Below are 22453 nucleotides of genomic sequence, written 5' to 3'. Positions count from 1 at the left end.
ATTTTAACGAAAAAAAAGAGAGAGAGAGAGAGAGAGAGAGAGAGAGAAAGGGAGAGAAAAAAAACCTCGTACCCAGCTGAAAATCCCGCAAAACTTATCGAACTGTTTCGAACTGTTAAACCGAACGCTCGAAAACACTCGAGATAATGGCAGAAAGGAGAAACTATCATGGAGTGAGGCGAAGATCGACTAACGGCGATTTATGCCGCTTGAAAATTTCGAACGAAGCGGCCTCTTTTGCCGCCTCTTCTCAGACTTTTGAGGGAGCTCGCTGAAGAAGCTTTTCATGAAAACGATTCGTTCACCGTCCTCTTCTTCTCTTCGTCTTCTTCTATTTATCCACTTCCTCGTCCTCCTCGTCCTCTTCCTCCTCCTTTTTCTCTTCCTTCTTCTCCTCCTCTTATTCCTCCTACTCTTACTCCTCTTTCTCCTCCTTCTTCTTCTTCTTCTTCAAAGTTGCTACCATTTAATTCAACCTTCATAAACTCTTCCGATGCTGAGTCTGCGGTTTATGATAATGGCTGCTGGTTTGACTTTCTCTCTCTTTCTTTCTCTATCTATCTGTCTGTCTATCTATCTATCTCTGTCTGTCTCTGTCTCTGTCTCTGTCTCTCTTTCTCTTTTCGTCTCACCCTCGTTTTATTTCTCTCCGGCAGCTTAATACTACCACGGAGGACAGATATCTAAAATTATAAAGTCTTGCTCGATAGAAAGCTCTGCAGTTTCAATAAAGCATAACCGACTACTATCTCCCTCGAAAGAACAGCCCATTCATCCTAACGATTTTTTCGATAAAAAATATGTAAGTAGTTACGGATTTACATACGTATCTAATTGGAAATATTTCCGAGAATAATCCCAACGTTCTGTTATTACCAGATAAACCAGATGTTATCGACGACTTCATGGATAAATATTAAACTTTTCTTTTTTTTTTTTTTCTTTTTTTGTTACGTTTACTCAGCGCAAGACAATGTTATTAAAAATCGTAAATTTTATTTCGTATATCGACGATACATTTGCGTTATACGATACATCGATATTAATATCGACGTAATACGTTTGTAACAAGATTTATAATTCGTATTTTAATTTACCTTACTATATCTCGAAATTCGTTCAAAACGACGAACAAGGATAATTACATTTTTCGACCAAATCACTTACGTAATCACGAGTAATCGATATTTAAAACTATTACAAAAAATACTCGACACTAACTAACACACTTTACAAATTTATTTTGAATAAGACGATATATTTAACTACTTATTTCGTTGGTTAATCGTATAAGATACAGTTATCGAGATAGTCAACGAATAATATAAGAAGCACGATTTTTGATAATTTGATAATTTGATTCTATCATACGAGGACGTTATCATTCTCATTGAAAGTTTAACTTAGACGAAGGAGGATAATAATAATAATAAAAAAAAAGATAAAATTATTGAGCAGCGTTCTTTCTCAAAGATATTCTTGACGATTGTTTTTCTTTCCTTCGATGGAAACATTCCGTGAAAATACTCGTGTCTGTAAGTTTACTCTTCACAAAGGGATGAGGAGTACCTTACCCCGGTAGTCGAAACGATAGTTTGAATTGCTAAAAGGCAGTCATCCAACCATCTTCTTCTTCTTCTTCTTCTTCTTCTTCTTCTTTTTCTTTTCTTTTTTATTCGTATTCTTATTCTTATTCTTATTCTTCTTCTTCTTCTTCTTCGCGAGACGTCACGTTTTTAATGTTATTCAGGAATATAATATAAGTCGAGATGATTTATATCGAATATTTCAAAAACCCGTCATGTCGTCCTTATCATTTTATCGTCCATTGAAAATTCTCTAATGATTTGTCTAACATAATTTAGCGAGCGAATTTTATTATCGAGAGAAAGGCAAATATAGACTATAACCGGTCTCCGAATATATTCTTCAAAATTTTCCATCGATTTGTTTTTAAGAAGAAACGATAAAAAGTTTCACATTGTATCCGGGAGTCAGACTATCGGGAGTCAGAAATCGATTCGCTTATTATTCGATTTGAAGATTACTTTGGATAAGTCGATCTTTTATATATACGGCGCGATATTCCCGCGAATTCGTGTCAATGTTTCAGAGAAATTGAATCTACACATTGATATGAAAATACAAAAAAAATAAAATAAAATAAAATAAAATAAAATAAAATAACAAGAAAAACGTACGAACGTATACGTATCCCGTATATTTTTGCAATTAATTTTCGAATTATTGATAATTCAATGAAACCCTATCGTTTGTTCTTTCGATATTTTTATTAAATTGTGAATAGTTTATAAAATAAATAATCAATAGGTATATATATATATATATATATGAATATTTGGATTATTATAAATAATTAAAATGTCAAAATTGATTATATTAAGTATCGATGTTTTATTATATAAATACTGATAAATTTATTTAATATAATATTAATCGAATAAATAATAGCTTAAAAGAAAATGTTCGATCGATGTTCATTGATTTAATTTATTGAGAAGAGATTGTTATGTAAAGACATTTTGGGACCGTACTTTTTTTCGTCTCGATTAAATGGGCCCGTTTATCTTGATTTTTTACGAAAGAAGATTCAGAAACTACTGTACTATATGCCGCTGAATATATCAGACTAAACTTATGGTTTATTCAAGATGGTGCTCCGCCTTGATTTCTTTCAGTACAGTGCGAACAAAAGTTCCCGTACAAAAACTTGAGGAACGGATGGATAAGAGTGAGATGGACCACCATGATCTGCTGATCTCAACACCATCAGACTTTTATTTTTAGAGGTCGTAAAAAAAAAAAAGAAAGAAAAAAAGGAAAAAAAAAGAAAAAGCAAGAACTATTGCGGTATACAACGTAAGTTAATTAATGTCTACGATCTGCAAAAAAGGTGAAGTTGTGATTATTTCTAAAGTAACTACAGCACGTAGTATTTTCGTGTTAGTAGGTGGAATTTAATGTTACGAGCGTGCAGTAATGTGCGTTGAGTCACGAGATAGCCATTAGGAACATTTCCTTCAATTATCCATAACTCGAGAACTATGTCATATATGATATACGTTCGTATAATAATCTTTTTCTTTTTATTTATATCAGCGTGTAGATTTACTTCAAAAAATATTGATATGCATTTATAAGTATATCATACATATACATACATCATAAATATAAATATGTCATATATATATATATATATATATATATATATATATATATATATAGATATTATTAGAACATATCTAATATATAAATGTATACCTATATCTTATCAATATATATATAAATACATTATATAATATAACATAGCCTACTTTATATATCTAATATATAATACATATTATATATATACATTTGTAATGGTGGGGATAAAACAAATCTTATTTTAGTTAACTCAACAACAGTTTTCTTTGTAGAAAGAAACAACAATAGCAAGTTGAGCTACATAGTCCGATGACACGAATCCTACCTTGTCCCTTTCCTCCTTCCTACCCTCCTCAACCAATCCCGTTAAGCAAAAGGACAGAGAGAATAAACGTTGAGGGTGTATGCGTACGTGTCGCGGATACGTGCCGAATTAAAAAGTCGTTTTGTCCTATGGTATATCTTGCGTTAGTTTCGTCGGCACATCGCGTACTCGCTCGGTCGAGTACTACACGGCACGTTACCAACAAACGAACGACTCGGCTCGTGGAAAACGAAGAGTCTCTACGTGCGTTAAATACAACGAGTCTCGGTCTTTCTCTTTCTCTCTTTCTCTTTTTCTTTTTCTCTTTCTTTTCTTCTTCATCCCTTTCTTTCTTTCCTTCTTTCTTTCTTTATATCTTTATCTCTCTCTCGTTGCAGTCTCCGTTGAACTTTTCGGCAATGGCACAGCTTGACGATTTTATTATATCTCTACTAGAGATGCAACGCCATTGCGGATAGTAATTTTTTACGCTCGAATAAGACTGAGGAGTTAGTCGTAGAAGTTGTCATCTCAAACTTTATACGTATATATATATATAGGTCTTACTTCGAAATATGTACTTCGTTTCTTTGTTTATAATTCGTGAGAAGAGCAGATGAAAAGTTCTCATTGTAAATCTTGTCCTTCTTTAATATTTTCCATTTCTTTTTTTTTTTTTTTCATTTTTCTTTCTCTCCTTTTCTTTTTTGTTTTTTTTTTTTTTTAAACACGTATAATTCACGAAACAGGATCATTCGAATTCATTTTCATTCTCAAGTACTAATGACATTCGTATTTTATTTTATTCTATTCTTTCTTCTTTTTTAATAGACTTTCCTTTTTTTTTTCTTTTCTTTTTTTTTTGATATAACATAATAATAAAACATAATAGATAGAGAATATGATATTATAAAAATAATATCGATAGAATGTCACGTATCGTATATACATTAATAACATTAATATCTTGACAGTGTTAAGTATTATTATTTCTTTTTTCTTTTCATTTTTTAATAGGCCAATCGAATAACGACGATTCATTTTTCGAAAGAATGGAAACTTCGAGGAAAGTTCGAAGGATGAGAAAGAAATTTGTATTCTCGAGTCACGTGATGAAAGGTAGAAGAGATAGAAAGAGGGGGTTGAGGGATGGTGGGGATCAAGAGTGAGTAGAGGGATGTAGGTAGCAGAGGAGGGGACAAGTCGTTCAAAATATCAAATGTGAATATTCTAACCGCATCTGTTCGAACTGGAACAGAGATAGAAGCTGCTCCGTTTAACAATAAGACGAGAATGGAGTGAAATTTTCAAAGAATGAAACGAAAGATAGAGAGAGAGAGAGAGAGAGAGAGAGAGAGAGAGAGAGAGAGAGAGAGACGGTAAAGGATAGAAGTGTTAGGACTCTATTGCCCTTCGCCTTTTGACCTTTTCGCTTTTAGTATGCCGGATTTTGCGGAGACGGTTAAACGTAGTGAAATAATGCGAGGCAAAAAAGAAATATATCCGGGACTCGATCTCATTCTTGGAGCTATTCTTTCTTTTTTCTTTTCTTTTTCTTTTCCTTCTTTTTTTTTCTTTCCTTATTTCTCTATGGTACATCCTTTTCCTTGAATTTTTCAACGACGATCAAAAGGTAATGTTATCCAAGTTTCATATTTTCCTAGCGATAGAAAATTTCTAAAGTATACGAATTTCCTGACAAATTTTACGTTAAACGTTTATCAAAGTTTAGGTAACGATCATACTTTATTAATATACTCCGACGAAATGTCGCAAAGAAAAAAAGAAAAAAGAAAGAGAAAAAAGAAGTACGAAAAGCAAGACGATTTAACGTGATAATTTTTTCAAGCATCGCTGGAAAAAATCGTCGCTGAAATTCAGAACACCTATGTATATAATTTTCATAATGTAAAAGCACATGCGCGTCGATTTACATATACCGTATGTTGCACTTGGAATAAAATCAAAGATCTTTTTTATGATCGTTTCAAATGCAAGAGATGGAGATAAGTCAATAAATATATCGAATGGAAACTTTATTAGATACTGAATGATCGAGATTAAGCTTTACTCGGTCAGGACGAGAAAAATGAAAAAAGGACGGGAAAAAAGAAAATTCTTCGTAACATGGATTTTCAAGGAAAAAGAGAGAAAGAGAAAAAGATCGAAAAAAGAAAAAGAAAAACCACTCGTAATATGACTCGCGAAAATCGAATCGATTTCTCGTTGGTTCAATCGAAATCCACGAAATCTTTATATTCGTATCGTTGCGATCAAATTTTAAGGAGTAGTCGACCAGACGGCAGTTTAATTAGCAACTTCTAGTTAGTTAGTTAGTTAGCTAGATAGGTAAATAGCTATGTACGCGAATACATATATACATACATACGTACATACAAACATACATACAATAAATACATACATACGTATACATATATTTACCATCTCGGAAGAAACGAAACGAAATAACATTTCGTCCTTTGGCTTAGTCTTAACCTAACCGAGTCGAGTTTCACAAGGAACAATACAATCCGTTGTGCGTAATTGTACTTTCTTAAAAGATCTTCGAGAGATTGGAGAAAATATATACACGATTATCCTTCCGTCCAACCTGTAACCCCCCTTTCTCGTTGCAACCTACTCCCACCCCTTCCTCACCACCCCAATCCTCACCCACCTCAACCTCTAGAGAAAACTTTGCTTCGAGTATTACAACCAAGGTAAAGTTGTTGTAGCCCACGGGTCGCTGTCCTACTACTACTTCTTGGCCACTTTAATCTGAACTTTACGATAAAGAGATTGCATCGGACGACCGCTCTAAGTTAGAACGACTGCTACGACAGAAATACGGAAAGAGTAAGGGCAAGTGAAGGGGAGAGGGCTAAGAGGTTTCTGGTTCCTATACTTCAGTGGTTTTCAAACGATAGAAAAAGGGGTAAGAAAACTCTTTACGGGGGAGAGTGGTTTGAGGGGTGTACCGAAAGAAAATGTCTACTTTAGATTAATTTCGGAAATCCCAACGAATGAAGAAATTCTTGTTCGTCTAATTAAATGTGTTCTTTTTTTTTTTCTGTTCCATCCACCTCGTTAGATCGTAACGTTAATGTTACCTTTCGTACGATTTCTCGTGGAGTTATGCTTGACGAAAAAACAAAGTAAAAGGAAATATTGTAAAAAGAAGGAAAAGAAGATGGAAAAAGGGAACGACAATTACTTTACGTCCGCCATTTTGACGGGCTGTCGTATTTTTCGAAGCTGTTCGTATTTTTTGTTTGTTTGTTTGTTTTTTCTTTTTTTTTTCTTTAATTTCTCCCCGGCAAAAATGCGAGAAAAATACAACATAAATTACGAAACGATCTATCTATATGTAATATTATATATAATATGTATCAGAGTTATATGAAATCCACTGAAAATGGCTCCTTGAAATTGTAAACTTGACGTTCGAGATTTTTCCTCTCGTTTCTTCAATGATCCCGGACGTTTATACGTGACGAATATGTGTAACCGAGACGAGTTTATCAAAGTCTCTTACAATCTCTGATTTATTTTGAAAAAGTATTTCATACGACCCTGCTAAATTTATCGTATCCTGTCCCGAGCAAAGGACACCAATGTAAAAACTATTTTTCTTTCTCTTTCTTTTCTATTTATATGAAATAGTTACAAAATCTTATTTTAGATGTAGATAAAAGAACGAAGATATTAAAGAATAAAAAATCTTGAGATTTTTTATCCCTTGCATAATGTTATTTCTATCATTTTTGAGTTTGATTTACGATTATGTGTATAGGTTTAAATATATATATATATATATATATATATATATATATATATATATATATATACATACTTACGTATAGTTACATATGTATATATATATTTTTTTTATTTTGTTATATTTTATTACTATCATTTTTTAAAAGTTATACCAAAGTATCATTTTTACGAAATTTTTTTTGCGAAATACTCAAAGGACTTTACACATATATATAAATACACACATTTATTTATTTATTTTTTTTTTATTATATTTTATTACTATCATACACAAAATATATATACACACACATATATATATATATATTATATATTATTATATTTTATTATTATCATTTTCTAAAAGTTCCATATATACCTATAATAAAATATAATATTTACGTAAATTTTTTGGCGAAGTACTCACGAAGAGACTTACGTTTCTAAATTCGTTTATTTTTACCGGTCGTCATGGTGAGACAAACAGAGAAAAAGAAGGATTGATGGTGGGGGATGGAGAGAAGGAGGGAAGCATGAGACAGACAAGAGAGAGAGAGAGAGAGAGAGAGAGAGAGAGACAGAAAGAGAGAGATAGCTGTGACAGGGAAAACGTAACATTAAGCTCGCATGCGACAATGTCGAGCTTTTTCACGCTTTTATTCTTATTTATTTATTTACACGTGCGCGCGTTTCACTGCTACCAGACTTCTACCATCCATCGAGGTAATCCTTATATTTTATTGTGAAAAAAGATTGCCAGAGTAGAAACGATCGTTTTTCTAATTTAGATATTTAACGATTAATCAAACTATCGAATATTCAAATCTCAATATTTTCAATGGTTAGATACTGTCAGATACGAAAAGAAAAGAAGAAAAAAAAGAACAGAAATAAAAAATAAAATAATTCATTGCTATTAACACGACATATTTTTTTTCATTGAAATTCATATCGAAAAAATACATTAAAGAAGAAAAAGAAAAAATTATTTCAACGTCTTACATAACCTTGTAATACTTTCCATTTAATTTTACATTCATAAATGCATACATACGTACATACATATATATATACATACTTACGCGTATTGTATATCGTGATGATCGAAAACAAAAGTGAATGCTTTTTAATCGCACGTATTATTCCCTTATAAGAGATATAATGATAATTATTTCGTGACAAGATTATCGTTGATTATTCGAGAAAAAGAAGGAAAAGGAAAAAAAAAAAAAAAAAAAGAAAAAGAGAGAAAAAATTCCGTATCAAATAAAAATTATGAACTAATGATCGTTTAATCCAAATAATCTCAGTATATTCTACTCATTATTATTATCATTAATAAATCATATATTATTTGGCAAGATCGAAAATCATTACAAATCTCTCTTTCTTTTTTTATCAATAAAATATTTTTCTATTTACTTGTGTAAATACGTGCAACGCTATTCTATCATTTATGTAAAATTACTTATCCATTTATTCTTATGAAGTACAGTACGTGTACGAAACCACGAAAAGAAATGTTTGTTATACGAAAATGTAGAAATGGTGGGGGAAAGTGTTGTCAATTTCGTCGTAACACCGATGATCCTTTTCAAAGATCCCATTCGGAGTTTCGTGAGTTTTCTCGGCACAATGTCGATCGATTCTTTTATGGAATTTTCACGTCGTTCCACCAGGGACCTAATACCAGAGAGAAAATTTTCTTCCGTCTATTCGAAAATTCACAACGACTTTCTACACAAAGAATCCTGTGCTTTCCATTTTTGTCGGATGACTTCGAACGAGATAAACAACGTGCGTTCATCTGTATGCGTGTATGTATGTATGTGTGTGTGTGTCTGTCATTCGTACGAATGATTCACCGATTTTTCAAATATATATATATGTATATATATATATATATATATATATATATATATATATATATTACGTAAATACGTATCTGCACAATAAATTGTGATGGAACAACATTTATGAAACAAAATGTGTATGTATTAGTGTGTGTGTATGTGTGTGTGTGTTTATACAGGGTGTCTCAAAATAAGTGTAAAATATTATATTCTTTTTATTATCATCGATAAATGTAAACGATAACAAAAAATTCGTAGAAATAGTAGATAATATCTGTATTTATCATTTAACTTTGTTCACAAATCGTAACAGAATTTTCTATCAGCAATAATTGTTTCGTTGGACGAATTAAAGTCGATGATACGAAAGATTTTGATAACTTATTAGTAATTTTAGTGAGCAGATAATATTCGTCGAAAATCAAATTTGTCGTGACACGAAAACAAAGACAAATATGTGTGTCTACGGGATATAAGTTTATTATATCTTTTTATTATTTCGATATGCCAAAGATATTTCTAAAATATTATTCACTTATTTTAGGACACCTTATATTTGTATGTATATGTATATAACGGGAATATGTGCTCTCGTATAACGAAACAAAACCATTTGTCGTCCTATAGAATCTCGTGGGAAAGAGTTCGAAAGAGTAACATGCAGGAGGATTCTCGAAAGATTTAGCGAGAAGAAGTGATTGCTTTTATTTAAAAGCAATCTTTTGCTTTCTAAATCATTCTTTTCCAAAAACCATGTAAAAAAGAAAGAAAAAGAAATCGTGTAAAAGAAAAAGTGTAAAAAGATGCACTTTATTGTGACCTAAAGTGATTTCTAAACTCTATATAATCTCGAATAATTGCATTTAAAAAAATCAATAATTAATTCCATATATGTTCAATTATGACGATCAAATCATTCAATATTTATAATAACGATTATATATATATATATATATATATATATATATATATATATATATATTCTAATAATTTTAGTTAACATTTACAAATTGTTAGGAATAACCTTTACATGAAAATAGTAAACAAGAAAGAAAGAAAATAAGAAACGATAATATTTGTTGTATCGTTCGAAGGTCAACAGAACAATTTTGATTTCGAGTATTCCGATGAATACGAGATCGTAGTTCCACGAAAGGTCAAGTCCGACGGGACGTTTGTGTCGCATCAGATACCACATCATTTCAAACGTTCGTTCTATGAAAAGAATGTAAGAGAAAATAGAGCGATGTCCGAAGATGATGCGGTTCACTATCGACTTCTACTTGGTCAGAAGGAACACCATCTCGAGTTATATCCGAGTCATCGATTTTGCTCTCCTGGTGCCATAATCGAGGAACATCGAACAGGCAATGGCGACGATAAGAAACGTTTCCTCGACGATCTGCGAATTCGACGAATGAGAGATAGACAGTGTCATTATCAAGGTCGCGTTAGAAACCATCCGGATATAAGTGCACTTTCTACTTGTTACGGACTCGTGAGTAAACGTTTATATCAGAAATTTATTTCGATTTGTTTTATTCTATTTATATTAGAAACTAATATTTATCGAAATTGAGATATATCAATTTTCTTATATGTATTATATATTTATATTGATTCTCTCCTTCTCTCTCAATATATATATATATATATATATATATATATATATATTATTCTGTTGAAATTGAAAGATCGATGAAGATTTAAATAATTAAACTTATAGTAAAATAATTTATAATAGTTTTTTCGACTGGTAATCATTTTTACAATTAATACAGTTGCAAGAGATTCTTTAATTACATCTATCTATGCAATTATTTATAATTTCCCACAGAACCGAATAATTTTATTTCCCCTGCATAATTTGATTTTTAAAAAAACTTCTTCTACCGGGTTCATCATTTACATTCGATTATACTTTGTTTTTTTTTTTTTTTTTTTTTTTTATTGGTAAAACAAACTTTTATTGAAAAAAAAAAGAAAAAAAAGGAAAGGAAAAAAAAACAATTTCGTTAGAAAAATTTGATTTGCGAAAGGTTGAATTTGAAGTGCAAAAACCTGTAACGTGATATGATGCATCAATATACATATGATATTGTAGCGAGATAAAGAACATTTAGAAAAGCGAGATGCGTCATTGCGATGGCGATGGCTTTTAGTATAAAGGGTGTTCGCGTTATTACTAAACAACGTTTCATTTACAAATATTAAATCGGAAGAAAAATAGTAAAAAACAAAAAAATAATCTTAGATGAAAGAATTGTTCTATTTTCTATGAAATGGCGAATATCAATCGATCGTATATCTTCGATATTTTTCGACGGAACGAAGACGATCTTCAATTATATTATTTCTTTTCTTTTTAAATACTTTTTAAATTAAAAAATATGAACAAATTCTGTCTTGACACGGTAAAGTTCTCGTTCGAGATGAAAACATATGCAGGATTGTAATAATTCAAAAAAAAAAAAAAAAGAAAAAAAAAATAATAAAAATAAAAAAGGAAAAAAACTGGTCGCTTTAATTCCGTAGAAAAATATTAACAATATATAAAAAAATCGATATACCCTGTTAAATACACAGTGCTCGTAGAAAAACAAGAACATTTTTTTCTCTAACAAATATCTCTTTTTTTCTTGTACTTTCTAACACGTATCTACTTAGTTACCGTTTATATACATAAAAACCACAGATCCGTGGTAACACCTCGAACACCCTATATATGGTTTCTGTGTATAGGTGCGTTTGTGTGCCGTTGACGAGATAAGCGCAAGCGTTTAGTATTACCGGCCGAGACGGTTTTGTTCATGGTGTTCACGGTGAAAAAGAATGAAAGGAAGGTACTTATTTACTTACAGGGATTGTCCAAGTTACTATCTACAAGATTGATACGATGATGATGAAAGCACGACGTTACGTCGTATTAACAATTTAACTTATATATCATTATGTCTTTTGTTGTTCAAGAACAATTCTATCTCTAATAACAATCGATAAACTAAAGTCATTAACCAAGGAAAATTAATTGATAAAGTATATAGTAATTAATAATCGTCTCAGTTACGACGATTATTAATTACCATATAGTTATATTACACATTTACTTATCGCTAATATTAATTACATATTAATTATCATTAATGATTAATATTAATTATGTAATTATATCTTTTTTATAACTTTTTTCTTCGTTCTTTTTTTCTTTCTATTTTTTTTTTGTTTTTGTTTTTTTTTTCGTAGGTAGGTTACATCAAAACGAAAGATTCGTGGTATACGATCGAACCAATCGAAGGATACGATTTCACTAAAGATATCGAACACCCTCATGTAGTCTACAGAAAAAATCCGAAGGATATAAAAATCAATCAAGCTTCCTCGTGTATAAATTTGGACGGTTTTAACAGGACGATTAAAAAACGTGAATATAACGAAGTCGTTAGGAAACGTAGATTGGATAACGATAGTCAACAACATAAAGGTCCTATGAAATATACCGTTGAATTGTTAGTCGTTTTGGATATTACACTTTTGCGTCAACATCGAGATTTCGATGTGGAAAATTACGTATTGACCATGTTCAATATGGTAAGGATATTATAAAAATGAAATTTGTATATTTTATCCGCCATTTTTTTCTTTCTAATACGATACAATTATTTTCGGTTAGGCTGCTAGTCTGTTTCATGATATAAGCTTAGGATTCGATATGGATTTGGCTATAGTCAGGATCATCCGACTCGAAGTAGAGGAAAAAGAGGTATTTTTTTCGATTATATATTTTTTTTTAAAAGAAGGGGGGAAGAGGAGAGGAGAGAGGGTGATGGTCCTACATAGAGATCTCGGAAAAAATAAATGATGGACGAAGTTCGGAATTTTTTCTATATCTCTTTTTTTTTTTTCGTTGCTTTCCTTCTCAAATAGGATTGCCAGGAACGAAATGAATTTTGCTCTGTTTCTCTCTCTCTCTTTTTTTTTTTCATCGAAGTTACACGTATCGAGAGCCTTAAATAGAAAAAAAAAAAAGAGAAAAAACAAAAAAGGAATAACAAGAATAATTTAGAAATAGAGAGAAATAAAAAATATATGTGGCCGCCGGCAAACGACGAATCTTTTTCTGATCTCTTTTCGCTTCTTTTCTTTTTTTTTTCTTCTTTTTTTTTTTGTTATTAAACGTTCGACGACGAGATGAAAAAAAAAGAAACGATTTATTCGAGTTGACAGTAAAGAAAAAGTATAATTGCAGATTTTCTATTTTTGCGATAGATTTTTTCTTTTTTCTTTTTTTTTTTTTATAAAATGTCGACAAATTTATATTCAAATATGGCAGATCTGTGAGAAGAGTAGTTCATTTTTACGTGGTTATTATAAATTAAATATTAAAAAAGAAAAGAAGAAAGAAAACGAGAAACTATTCATTGAATATATTTTGTTTAATTTTGAAAACGAAGAAACTGATATTTTAAGAGAAACTTGTTAAAATATCATAGTTGATAAAAAATTGATTTATTCTTCCTTCTTCTCGGATACGATTAACGAGAATGAAACGAACTTCGCTTTGCTTTTTTTCTTTTCTTTTTATATATATATATATATATATATATATATATATATATATATCGAAGATAGAAGCATCGAAATCCCTAAATGAAAAAAAAAAAAAAAAAAAAAAAAAAAAAAAAAAAAAAGAATCATCCAATAATATCGAAAAACACAAAAATATATCCGACCATCGGCAGACGGTGTATTTTTATTTTTTTGTTTTTTTTTTTTTTTAAAGAATTAATATCAATTTTCTCTTATTTTCTTTTACCTTATAAAATTCTAACGAATCGAAATTTAAATAAGACAAATCTATAAGAAGAGTCTCTATTAACGAATGATCTATTAAAAAAGAAAAAAATTAGATCGTCAAGCTATAAATGTTTATTAAGTATATTTCTTTTAAAAATTAAAAACGATTCGGAAAAAATGTTTGCGTTTAAAATTTCAACTAGGAGGACTGTACTGTCGTTTAGCGAAGAATTTCTCGACTTTATCACTAGCGATCAATTCCAGGATTCACACACACACACACACACACACACACACACACATATGTACGTAATACTCTCAACAAGAATTGCAGTGGTATTCATGGGATTCATGGGGGAAGAAAAGGATTGTTGACGTACATATGCGAGAAATTTTCTGTTCGCGTGTCGCGTCCGTGCGTCCTTCGAATTTCGAGGCAAATCGATGGTCTTCTAGTTCTTGGTGTTCGCACTATGCAACGCAATTCCAAGCAATATCCGATATTCAATGAGTGCATCACTGGCAAATATGCACTGGCACCTAGAACCTTTGAAAGTGCATGTGACGATATTTCTAGCAGTTTTTCAGGATCTAAAAGGACCGAACGTTATGAACTTTTCGTGCCGATCGCTTATATCAGGTGTTTTTATGAAGGTTGATCCAGATCTTAGAATATGCCTTTTCTCGATCATTTTGACAATGACCAGATTGAATCCAAAATGCTACTGCAGATAATCTCGCATATGTTCAAGGTTAGCTAACAAAATTCGTACACTCGAGACGCGATTTTTTCTTTCAGAAAAGAAAAAAAAAAAAAAAACAAAAAAACAAAAAGAAAAAGTAATTTTTAGGTGAACGTTTTTCTCCTTATTCCGATCCTCCTTCTCTCTTTAAGACATCACACATCTCGTTGTTGTTCTAGATCGTCGAAAATAAGATATTGACATATTAAGACGTTTGTTTCTTCAGCGAAATCGTTCAAATAACGATTGAACACCGTAACAGATGAACTTGGGGATCACGAAGAATTTAGAAACAACGTTGAAACGATTCGAAGAATGGCAAAGGGATATGAATCCTGGCGATGACGATCATCCGAATCATCATGATTTGGCGATATTACTTACGAGGTATATAGATCAAAATACAAAGGGATTGATCGTTACGTGAGAAAGAAAATTTCCATGCTTGGTAATATTCGGACAGGATGGATTTTTGCGTGACACGGGAACTTTGTGGATTTACCGGCGCATCTACTATGGCTAGCACGTGTGATCCTTTAAAGGGAGCTGTTATTGTCAAGGACAGTGGTCTCATTACAGGATTTCATATAGCTCATCACATAGGACACACGTAAGTCAATCGAAATTCGTTTGACGAAATTATTTTTTTTGATCACTTCCTTTATCACTTCCTATATTTTTTTTTTTTTTCATCGACCGACGGAAAATTGATTGATTTTATTATCATCAATTATATTTTATTGTCTTAGCGAAGAAAAGAAAGAAATACTAAAGAGAATTATAATATGTGAAATGTAATAGAAACTATCTTCGCGATTAAAAATTATTATTAATTTATCACTAATGATATATCAAAGTTATTTATGTATATAAAGAATTTGAATTTTTGTTTAAATGGACGAATAACTTTGATAATATTTATTCGAAAATATATAAGTACTTACTTAGATTTTAAATAATCGAGCGAGAGTAAAAAGAAAGAAAGAGGGAGAGTGATGGAAAATTGTGGGAATGCGTCCGACATGATAATTAAAAAAAAAAAAAAAAAAAAAAAAGAAAGAAAGAAAGAAAAATCGTTGATTGGAAAACAACTTTATTCTTTCTTTTTTTCGTTGCTGTTTTTTTTTTTTGTTTCCTCTGTCTCATTCTTTTTATTTGTTTCTTTCTCTTTTTCTCTTTCTTTCTCTCTCCCCTCATCACACTCGTCATCAGACTCGGCATGTCACACGATGTCGGAGGGGAAAACGGGTGTCCTGGGATAGTTCATCATCAGGATGGATTCGTGGAAACGTCGGTTATGTATCCTGGGAGTGCATATGTGACGAAAAAGTGGTCCAACTGTTCTCGAAATTATTTGCAACATTACATCCAGTTAGTTTTTTCTTCTTACATATATCGTTAAGCACACTCTCTTGCAAATATTTATTCTTTATTCATTTTTTATTATCTTCGTTATTTGTTATATCGATTTGATTTATTTTTACTTATATTATTTATGAATATATATATATATATATATATATATATATATATGTATATGCAGTGTTCAAAAAAATTCAATATTTATAGAGTGCATAGAACATGCTATAACAAGTAAAAAAGTCTTACTGAATATAACTTTTTTTTGAACATCCTATTTATAGATACATATAGATATTATATTATAGTGATTTGTTTAACTTAAATTATTCTTTTTTTCTTCTTTATACGTATCATTCGCTCATTGAAATATTTTATATTCTACGTTAATTCTTATTTCGTCGTTCTCTTTCCAAATCGAAATCAGATCTGGTTTGGCTCATTGTCTTGAAGACGAGCCAAAGGATCATCATTTTCCTACCATGGAGATGTTACCTGGAGTCATATATAACAGCGATTTTCAATGTCGTTTAATGTATCGTCGTGATGTCGTTCATTGCGATCTTGATATCGTAAGTTATTAAATTTGATTGATGACACTAATGAAATTCGATCGAACGATCAACAGCTTATTCTCGTAAGATTTTTTAGGTGTAGATTGTTTTCCTTTATTCTTTATTCTTTTTATGATTAAAACACTATCGAAATTTTTATCGAAAGTCGCATAACAAATTCAATCGCTCGTATTTTTAAATGAAAATATCATGAACTTCGTAATGAAGTAACTTTGGTTCAACTGAATACTTTTTTTCTTCGTTTTATCTAATACCCTAAGAAGAATTATTTTACTTCCTTTTTGTTGAAAAATATTGCTCGAGATGATTACGCACTGTTAGACAGGTTTAATGATTATTCTGTTTTTTCTATTAATAAAATAAATGACGTGCAAGAAATCTTGAAATAGGTCGTGAAAATAGGAGCCTTTGAATCGTTTAGATGTATGTAACCCCTTAAAAAGATAACGAAAAAGGAGAAAGAAAACAGAAAGAAAAGAAAAGAAAAAAAGAAAAAAATACGTGAAGGTTCGAAAATGAAAAGGTGCGCGAGGGGTGGAAGATAAAAGAGGAAAAAATAAAAGAAATACATAGACATGGGGTGAATAGCAAGAAGAAGAAAATTTTTCTACGGCGTGACTACGGCAAGTCACGCTTACTTTGCGAACGGTAATGAAATTAACCGTATTTTCGATTTCTCGTAAGCAATTTTCGACTTCTCGTAGCAAGTGGAGTGAAATAGGGGACGGTGGGTGGTAGATGAAGTGGACGAAGAAGTAGGGTAGCTGGACGAAGAGCGTGAATGATGCGAATAGAGGTTATGTAAAAGGGAGATTGGAAAAAAATGGAAAATGGCGCGAAGGTGAAATGGATCGTCAACTTAAAATGGATCGTCGATGATTAGGCATATATACCGACCGTAAAGAGGCACCATCTGTCGTTAGCATCTCCAAGCTGTTGCCTCTTTTCTTGCCTGACGCGTTTCTGCCTTATCCGTTCGGTAAAATATTTGTTTGTAATAGACCATTATTTTTCCAGCCCTTTATCCGAGCCTCTCTTTGCTTTCAACCCCTATCCTACCTATCTACCTACCTATCTACCTACCTACGTACTTATCCAACACTACCACCTTCAGCCTTCACTAAGATAAGAAATTAGAATGGCGTTATCGTCGGTTAAAACGATATCACAATCAACACGAAAGAAAACGGGCAACGAGCGAGCTCAAGGTAGCCGCATGCGAAAAACGATTCCTCTTTCTCTTTCTGTCTCTTTCTCTTTTTATCTTTTTCTCTTTCTCTCTCTCTCTCTCTTTCTCTCTCTCTCTTTTTTTCCTTTCACAGAACTGCGAGACTCTGAGCTGTTCTATTCCGGGAAAGGGTTGCGTGTCAGGTAGGAAACCACCTGCCGAGGGTACCGCCTGCGCCGAGAAGAGGGTAAAATTATTATCACCTTTCAAAAAATTACTCTTCGACTAATTACCACGAATTCTTTCGATTTTTTCCCCTCGGAGATATAATCGAACGAAATATCGTTTCCTTGTTATTCTTCTTTCTCTTGTTCTTTTTCTTCGTTAGAACAAAAATCGGTAGAGAAAAAAAAAAAAGAACAGACGAAGGGACATTAACAAAATTAACAATCATTACGTAATCATCGATTATTATTCAACGACTTATCAAGTTACAAGTAACAAAACAAAAAAAAAAACAATTAAAACGATCGACGGTAATAACATGATTATCGTTATCATTATCGAGATATCAATGCGCAATCAGATGGATTCGAAGGAAAAAAGGAAAAGGTGAAGAAAAAGGTGAAGAGAATAGAAAGAACAAAAAAGAAAAAGAAAAACAAAAAGATTGCCGTTTGTTACGCAAATAACAAATCGTTTCAAAGCGTGAGCATAGTTTCGTTGTAGACGAGGACGCTGAAATTTATGTGACAATGTTAATAAGCCACGGTCAGAGTATTACGTAAAGGGGAGGAGGGCTAAGGGGAGGAGAGGGAAATGATGATGATAAGGGGTAGGAGTTGGAGTTGGGATGAGGCTGAGGGTGGGGTTAGGGCAGACTGGTTAACAATCGCAACGAAAGAGAATCCAACGAAACGGACACAGAGACCGAAGTCATTAGCAGCATACTGTCAGTGCAACAGACTAGTGGTATTCATCCCTCTCTCTCTCTCTCTCACACACACACTGTCTATATCTCTATCTCCCTCTCCCTTCCTCTTTCTCTCTCTCTTTTATACTATCAGTGACGATATACACCTTTAGTTTCGCGTGGGATTCCTGCTAATAGGCAATTTCTAATTGCCTGGCTGAATCTGACAAAGTTAATCGCTTTGTTTCCTCTGTTCGTTCGGCCAATCGTCGCACTCTATCTTTTTTTCTTTTTTTCTTTTTTTTCCGCTATTTTCTGGTTTTTTCTGCCCCCCAGCCACTCCCCATCCCGTCAGTGACCCGATACAATCGTCGATTTACGAATCTATATGTATATATCTACATGTATGTATATGTGTGTATATATATATATATATGAATGTATGAGAAAGCCAAAGCGATTAAAGCGATTCTGTATATATATTTGTCTCATTTATGTAATACCTAGAGAATGGGTATATTTGCTTTAACGATTAGACTAACGTTTGATATGTATCTATTAGAAAAATATTAATTATGATCATTGATCAATTAATACGTTGATGCAAAATAGATTTCGGTTTATAAAGGGTGATTATAAATTAAAAGTTTTATTGAATATCTAATTTATTATTGTTATATATATATATACAAAACAATGTCTAGATGTATGCAGTAATAGTATCAAACTGTAATACATTTAAACACAACGAATAGAAACATTTTCCAGATAATATAATAGAATTATAGGGCTTACAAAATCAATAAAAAAGTTATTTCGCATTAACAATCTTTTTCTCTTTTCATTGAAACGCAATTTGTAAGCACGCCGCAAAAAAAAAAATTTGATTCACGATTTGCGAAAATTAGAAACGAATTTCAGGTTTATTGCAATTTTATTATTCTTTGCACGATCTCGCACGTTCTCTCCCTTCACTCCCTCATTCTCCACACTCACTATCGCACTAGTATTACGGAAAAATTGTGCGCTCGTAAACTTATCGCAACGATAAAAGGAAACGAAATCGTTGTATATTGCGTTGACATTCGTGACGAATAATACGATTTTACGTGGTCACCGTGTCGACGAAGCTTTTCGTTGTCGGCGAAACGAAAATAAAATGAATTTCGTTTATTTCGGTATGAACGAGACGATGAAAATCGTTATCTGATCCTTCATAATTGCAAAGAGAGAGAGAGAGAGAGAGAGAGAGAGAGAGAGAGAGAGAGAGAGAGAGAGAGATAAACTAGCGATCAACCACAAATATTAATCCTTTATCCTTGGATTATTTTTTCGTCGGATAAACGAATTGTAATTGGATAACGTTTCTTTCTATGATTGAAAAAAAGAGAGAGAGAGAGAGAGAGAGAGAGAGAGAGAGAGAGAGAGAGAGAGAGAGAAATCCGACGAATTTTTAATTCATTCGAAATATTTTCCGTGAACGAATAAGATAAAAAATAAATAAATATATAAATAAAATAAGAGGAGAAAAAAAGGGATCAATTTTGATTGCAGTGGTGTTATAACATGAAGTGCGTCATGATAGGTGAACGATTAGGAGCGATCGATGGTGGGTGGAGTAGTTGGTCATCTTGGAGTCGATGTTCTCGTAGTTGTGGATCCGGAGTGGCTTTTGCAACGAGAAAATGCGATCATCCAAGTCCAACTAACAGCGGTAGTTATTGTCCCGGTATAAGAAAACGTTACAAAATTTGTGCCACCAACGTGAGTTTAATTTTGGATTGAATCGTATCTATCAGAAATGTTCTTGTAATTTTTCTGTTTCCTTTTTTTTTTCTTTTCTTTTTTTTTTTTTTTTCTTTTTGCTTGTCACTCATTCATCACTTCTCCCAATTAGCCATGCGAAATCGATGCGCCATCATTCAGAGACGTCCAATGCAACGAATTCAACGATTGGGTCTTTCCAGAGGATGGGAAAGTTCATCGATGGATAGCTTATAATTTACCGGAAAGTATGTTTCGAGTTCGTTTTTATATTATCGAATGAAAAAATTTATTGAACGCTTTTACATTCGTAAAGAGGTATATATTATTTTATAATGGATGACTCGTTTCAAACGACACGATCGAATATATCCGATCGTAAATTAGTGGTTTCATAAACGAACGATTTCACGAGCAAATAAAGTTTTCACGAACAAATAAAAAAATCTGATGAACGCATTCTTTATTTATTTATTTATTTATTTATTTATTTATTTATTTATTTATTTATTTACATTCGTTTACACATTGTTGTTTAGACATTTTTACACATTTTTAGTTTGGAAATATTCCGTAATATCGGTGTACGCGGAGAAAGGAGGATAAAAAAAATAAAAAACCGGTTGAATTATTAATTCGACGAACGATATAAAAAAATTAGTTCCTTTTATTTCGTATATTCGTATATACCGAGGACGAAATCGTTCGAAAATGACCAACGATCGATAATAAAACGCCAAACGAGTTCGAACAAACGAAATCCAACGATGCGTTCTGTTATGTATTCACGCGTGATCGTGATGGACAGTGGAAAGGCGATACTTTTAATTACTTTCGAATGAAAAGGATCTGACCGATATAAAGTCAGAGAATGAGAGGGGACAATTGCAAGGAGATCGTCGGATTCGATTCAGCTCAGAGAACGAGGATGACGTTGAGATTTCTTAATCTTGAACGACACGATTGTAACGTTTGAATTCGCCGTCATTCATTGAAACCAACAACGCGATAATTGATTATGAATATCAACGTCGTCCATTGAATCGGACATTGAATCGGTCCGACGGTTTGTAAAAAAAAGAGAGAAAAAGAAAAATCCAAATAAATGGAACGACGTCGACGAAAAGAAAAAAAAAGACAAAAAGGGAGAAGAAGACGAAGAAACAAAAAATAGAAGTACCGAATTAATGACCCAATTAAATAGCCGTTAACGATATTACGGGTCAATGACCGATGCAAACAACATCATCTTAAAGCATCGTATTTCATTGAAAGAAAAAAGAAAAAAAAAAAAGAAGCGATTATTACGATTTCCATATTTTGACATTTCTTTTTTTCCCAACGAACTTTGCATGAAAATGTATTTGTTTATAAAACCGCTAATCACTGGTTATCATTTGAAATGGGACAACCGGTTATATCGTGATAGACATGTCACTCTTGTAAATTTTATTAATACATCAATTTAAAGATAGATTAATAGAAAATGATATGTTACAAGATTAAGAATTATAAGATTACCTACTATGACTAGTTTTTTTTTTTTTTTAAAGAATGTATAAGATTTCAAGTGTTAATTATCGTATCGACGATTTACAATTCTTGTTAATCGCTACGATACGACGAATTCGATTTGAGATGAATGAAAACAAGGATGTTGAGAAATCTTCGTGCCATCGATCGAAATACGAGACACTCGATACACGACGATTCGACGATTCAATAATAAAATTGTCGGGTTCGGTTATTTCATTAATTCCATAGAAATCTAAGACAAGTAATAATGATAATAATAATAAAACCGTATAATCACCATGTTTAATTGTACCTACGATTACTCGATTGGAATATAGTTTCTAGGCGGGTTTTAATTGGCTTTTAGTAAGGAATTAAAGCCGCCCGATTCGTAGAATCACGAAATGCTGGGTATTTCTAACGGCTTAAAGAGATCGTTTTCCCTCTTTCTCTTACCTCTCTTTCTCTCTCTCTCTCTCTCTCTCTCTCTCTCTCTCTTTCTCTTTTTCTCTCTCTTTCTCTCTCTATCATTCTCTTTAAT

The 22453-nt window shown here is 32.1% G+C and overlaps 1 protein-coding gene across 1 annotated transcript in view; it reads left to right on the top strand.

The window, feature by feature from the left end:
• LOC122636104 (A disintegrin and metalloproteinase with thrombospondin motifs 7-like) overlaps nucleotides 1-22453 on the top strand; it is a 191907-nt gene that overhangs the window by 166609 nt on the left and 2845 nt on the right. The window contains exons 9-18 of the mRNA XM_043827012.1: nucleotides 10176-10579; nucleotides 12325-12669; nucleotides 12752-12841; nucleotides 14881-15005; nucleotides 15082-15228; nucleotides 15831-15989; nucleotides 16405-16549; nucleotides 17875-17967; nucleotides 20188-20397; nucleotides 20531-20645. Of these exons, the coding sequence (XP_043682947.1) occupies nucleotides 10176-10579; nucleotides 12325-12669; nucleotides 12752-12841; nucleotides 14881-15005; nucleotides 15082-15228; nucleotides 15831-15989; nucleotides 16405-16549; nucleotides 17875-17967; nucleotides 20188-20397; nucleotides 20531-20645 (1833 nt within the window). The remainder of the gene's footprint in view (nucleotides 1-10175; nucleotides 10580-12324; nucleotides 12670-12751; nucleotides 12842-14880; nucleotides 15006-15081; nucleotides 15229-15830; nucleotides 15990-16404; nucleotides 16550-17874; nucleotides 17968-20187; nucleotides 20398-20530; nucleotides 20646-22453) is intronic.

Source organism: Vespula pensylvanica, chromosome 20 (assembly GCF_014466175.1).
Source record: "Vespula pensylvanica isolate Volc-1 chromosome 20, ASM1446617v1, whole genome shotgun sequence".
Classification (NCBI taxonomy): Eukaryota; Metazoa; Arthropoda; class Insecta; order Hymenoptera; family Vespidae; genus Vespula; species Vespula pensylvanica.
Note: the sequence above shows the minus strand (reverse complement) of the source record. Positions and strands in the feature narration are given on the sequence as shown.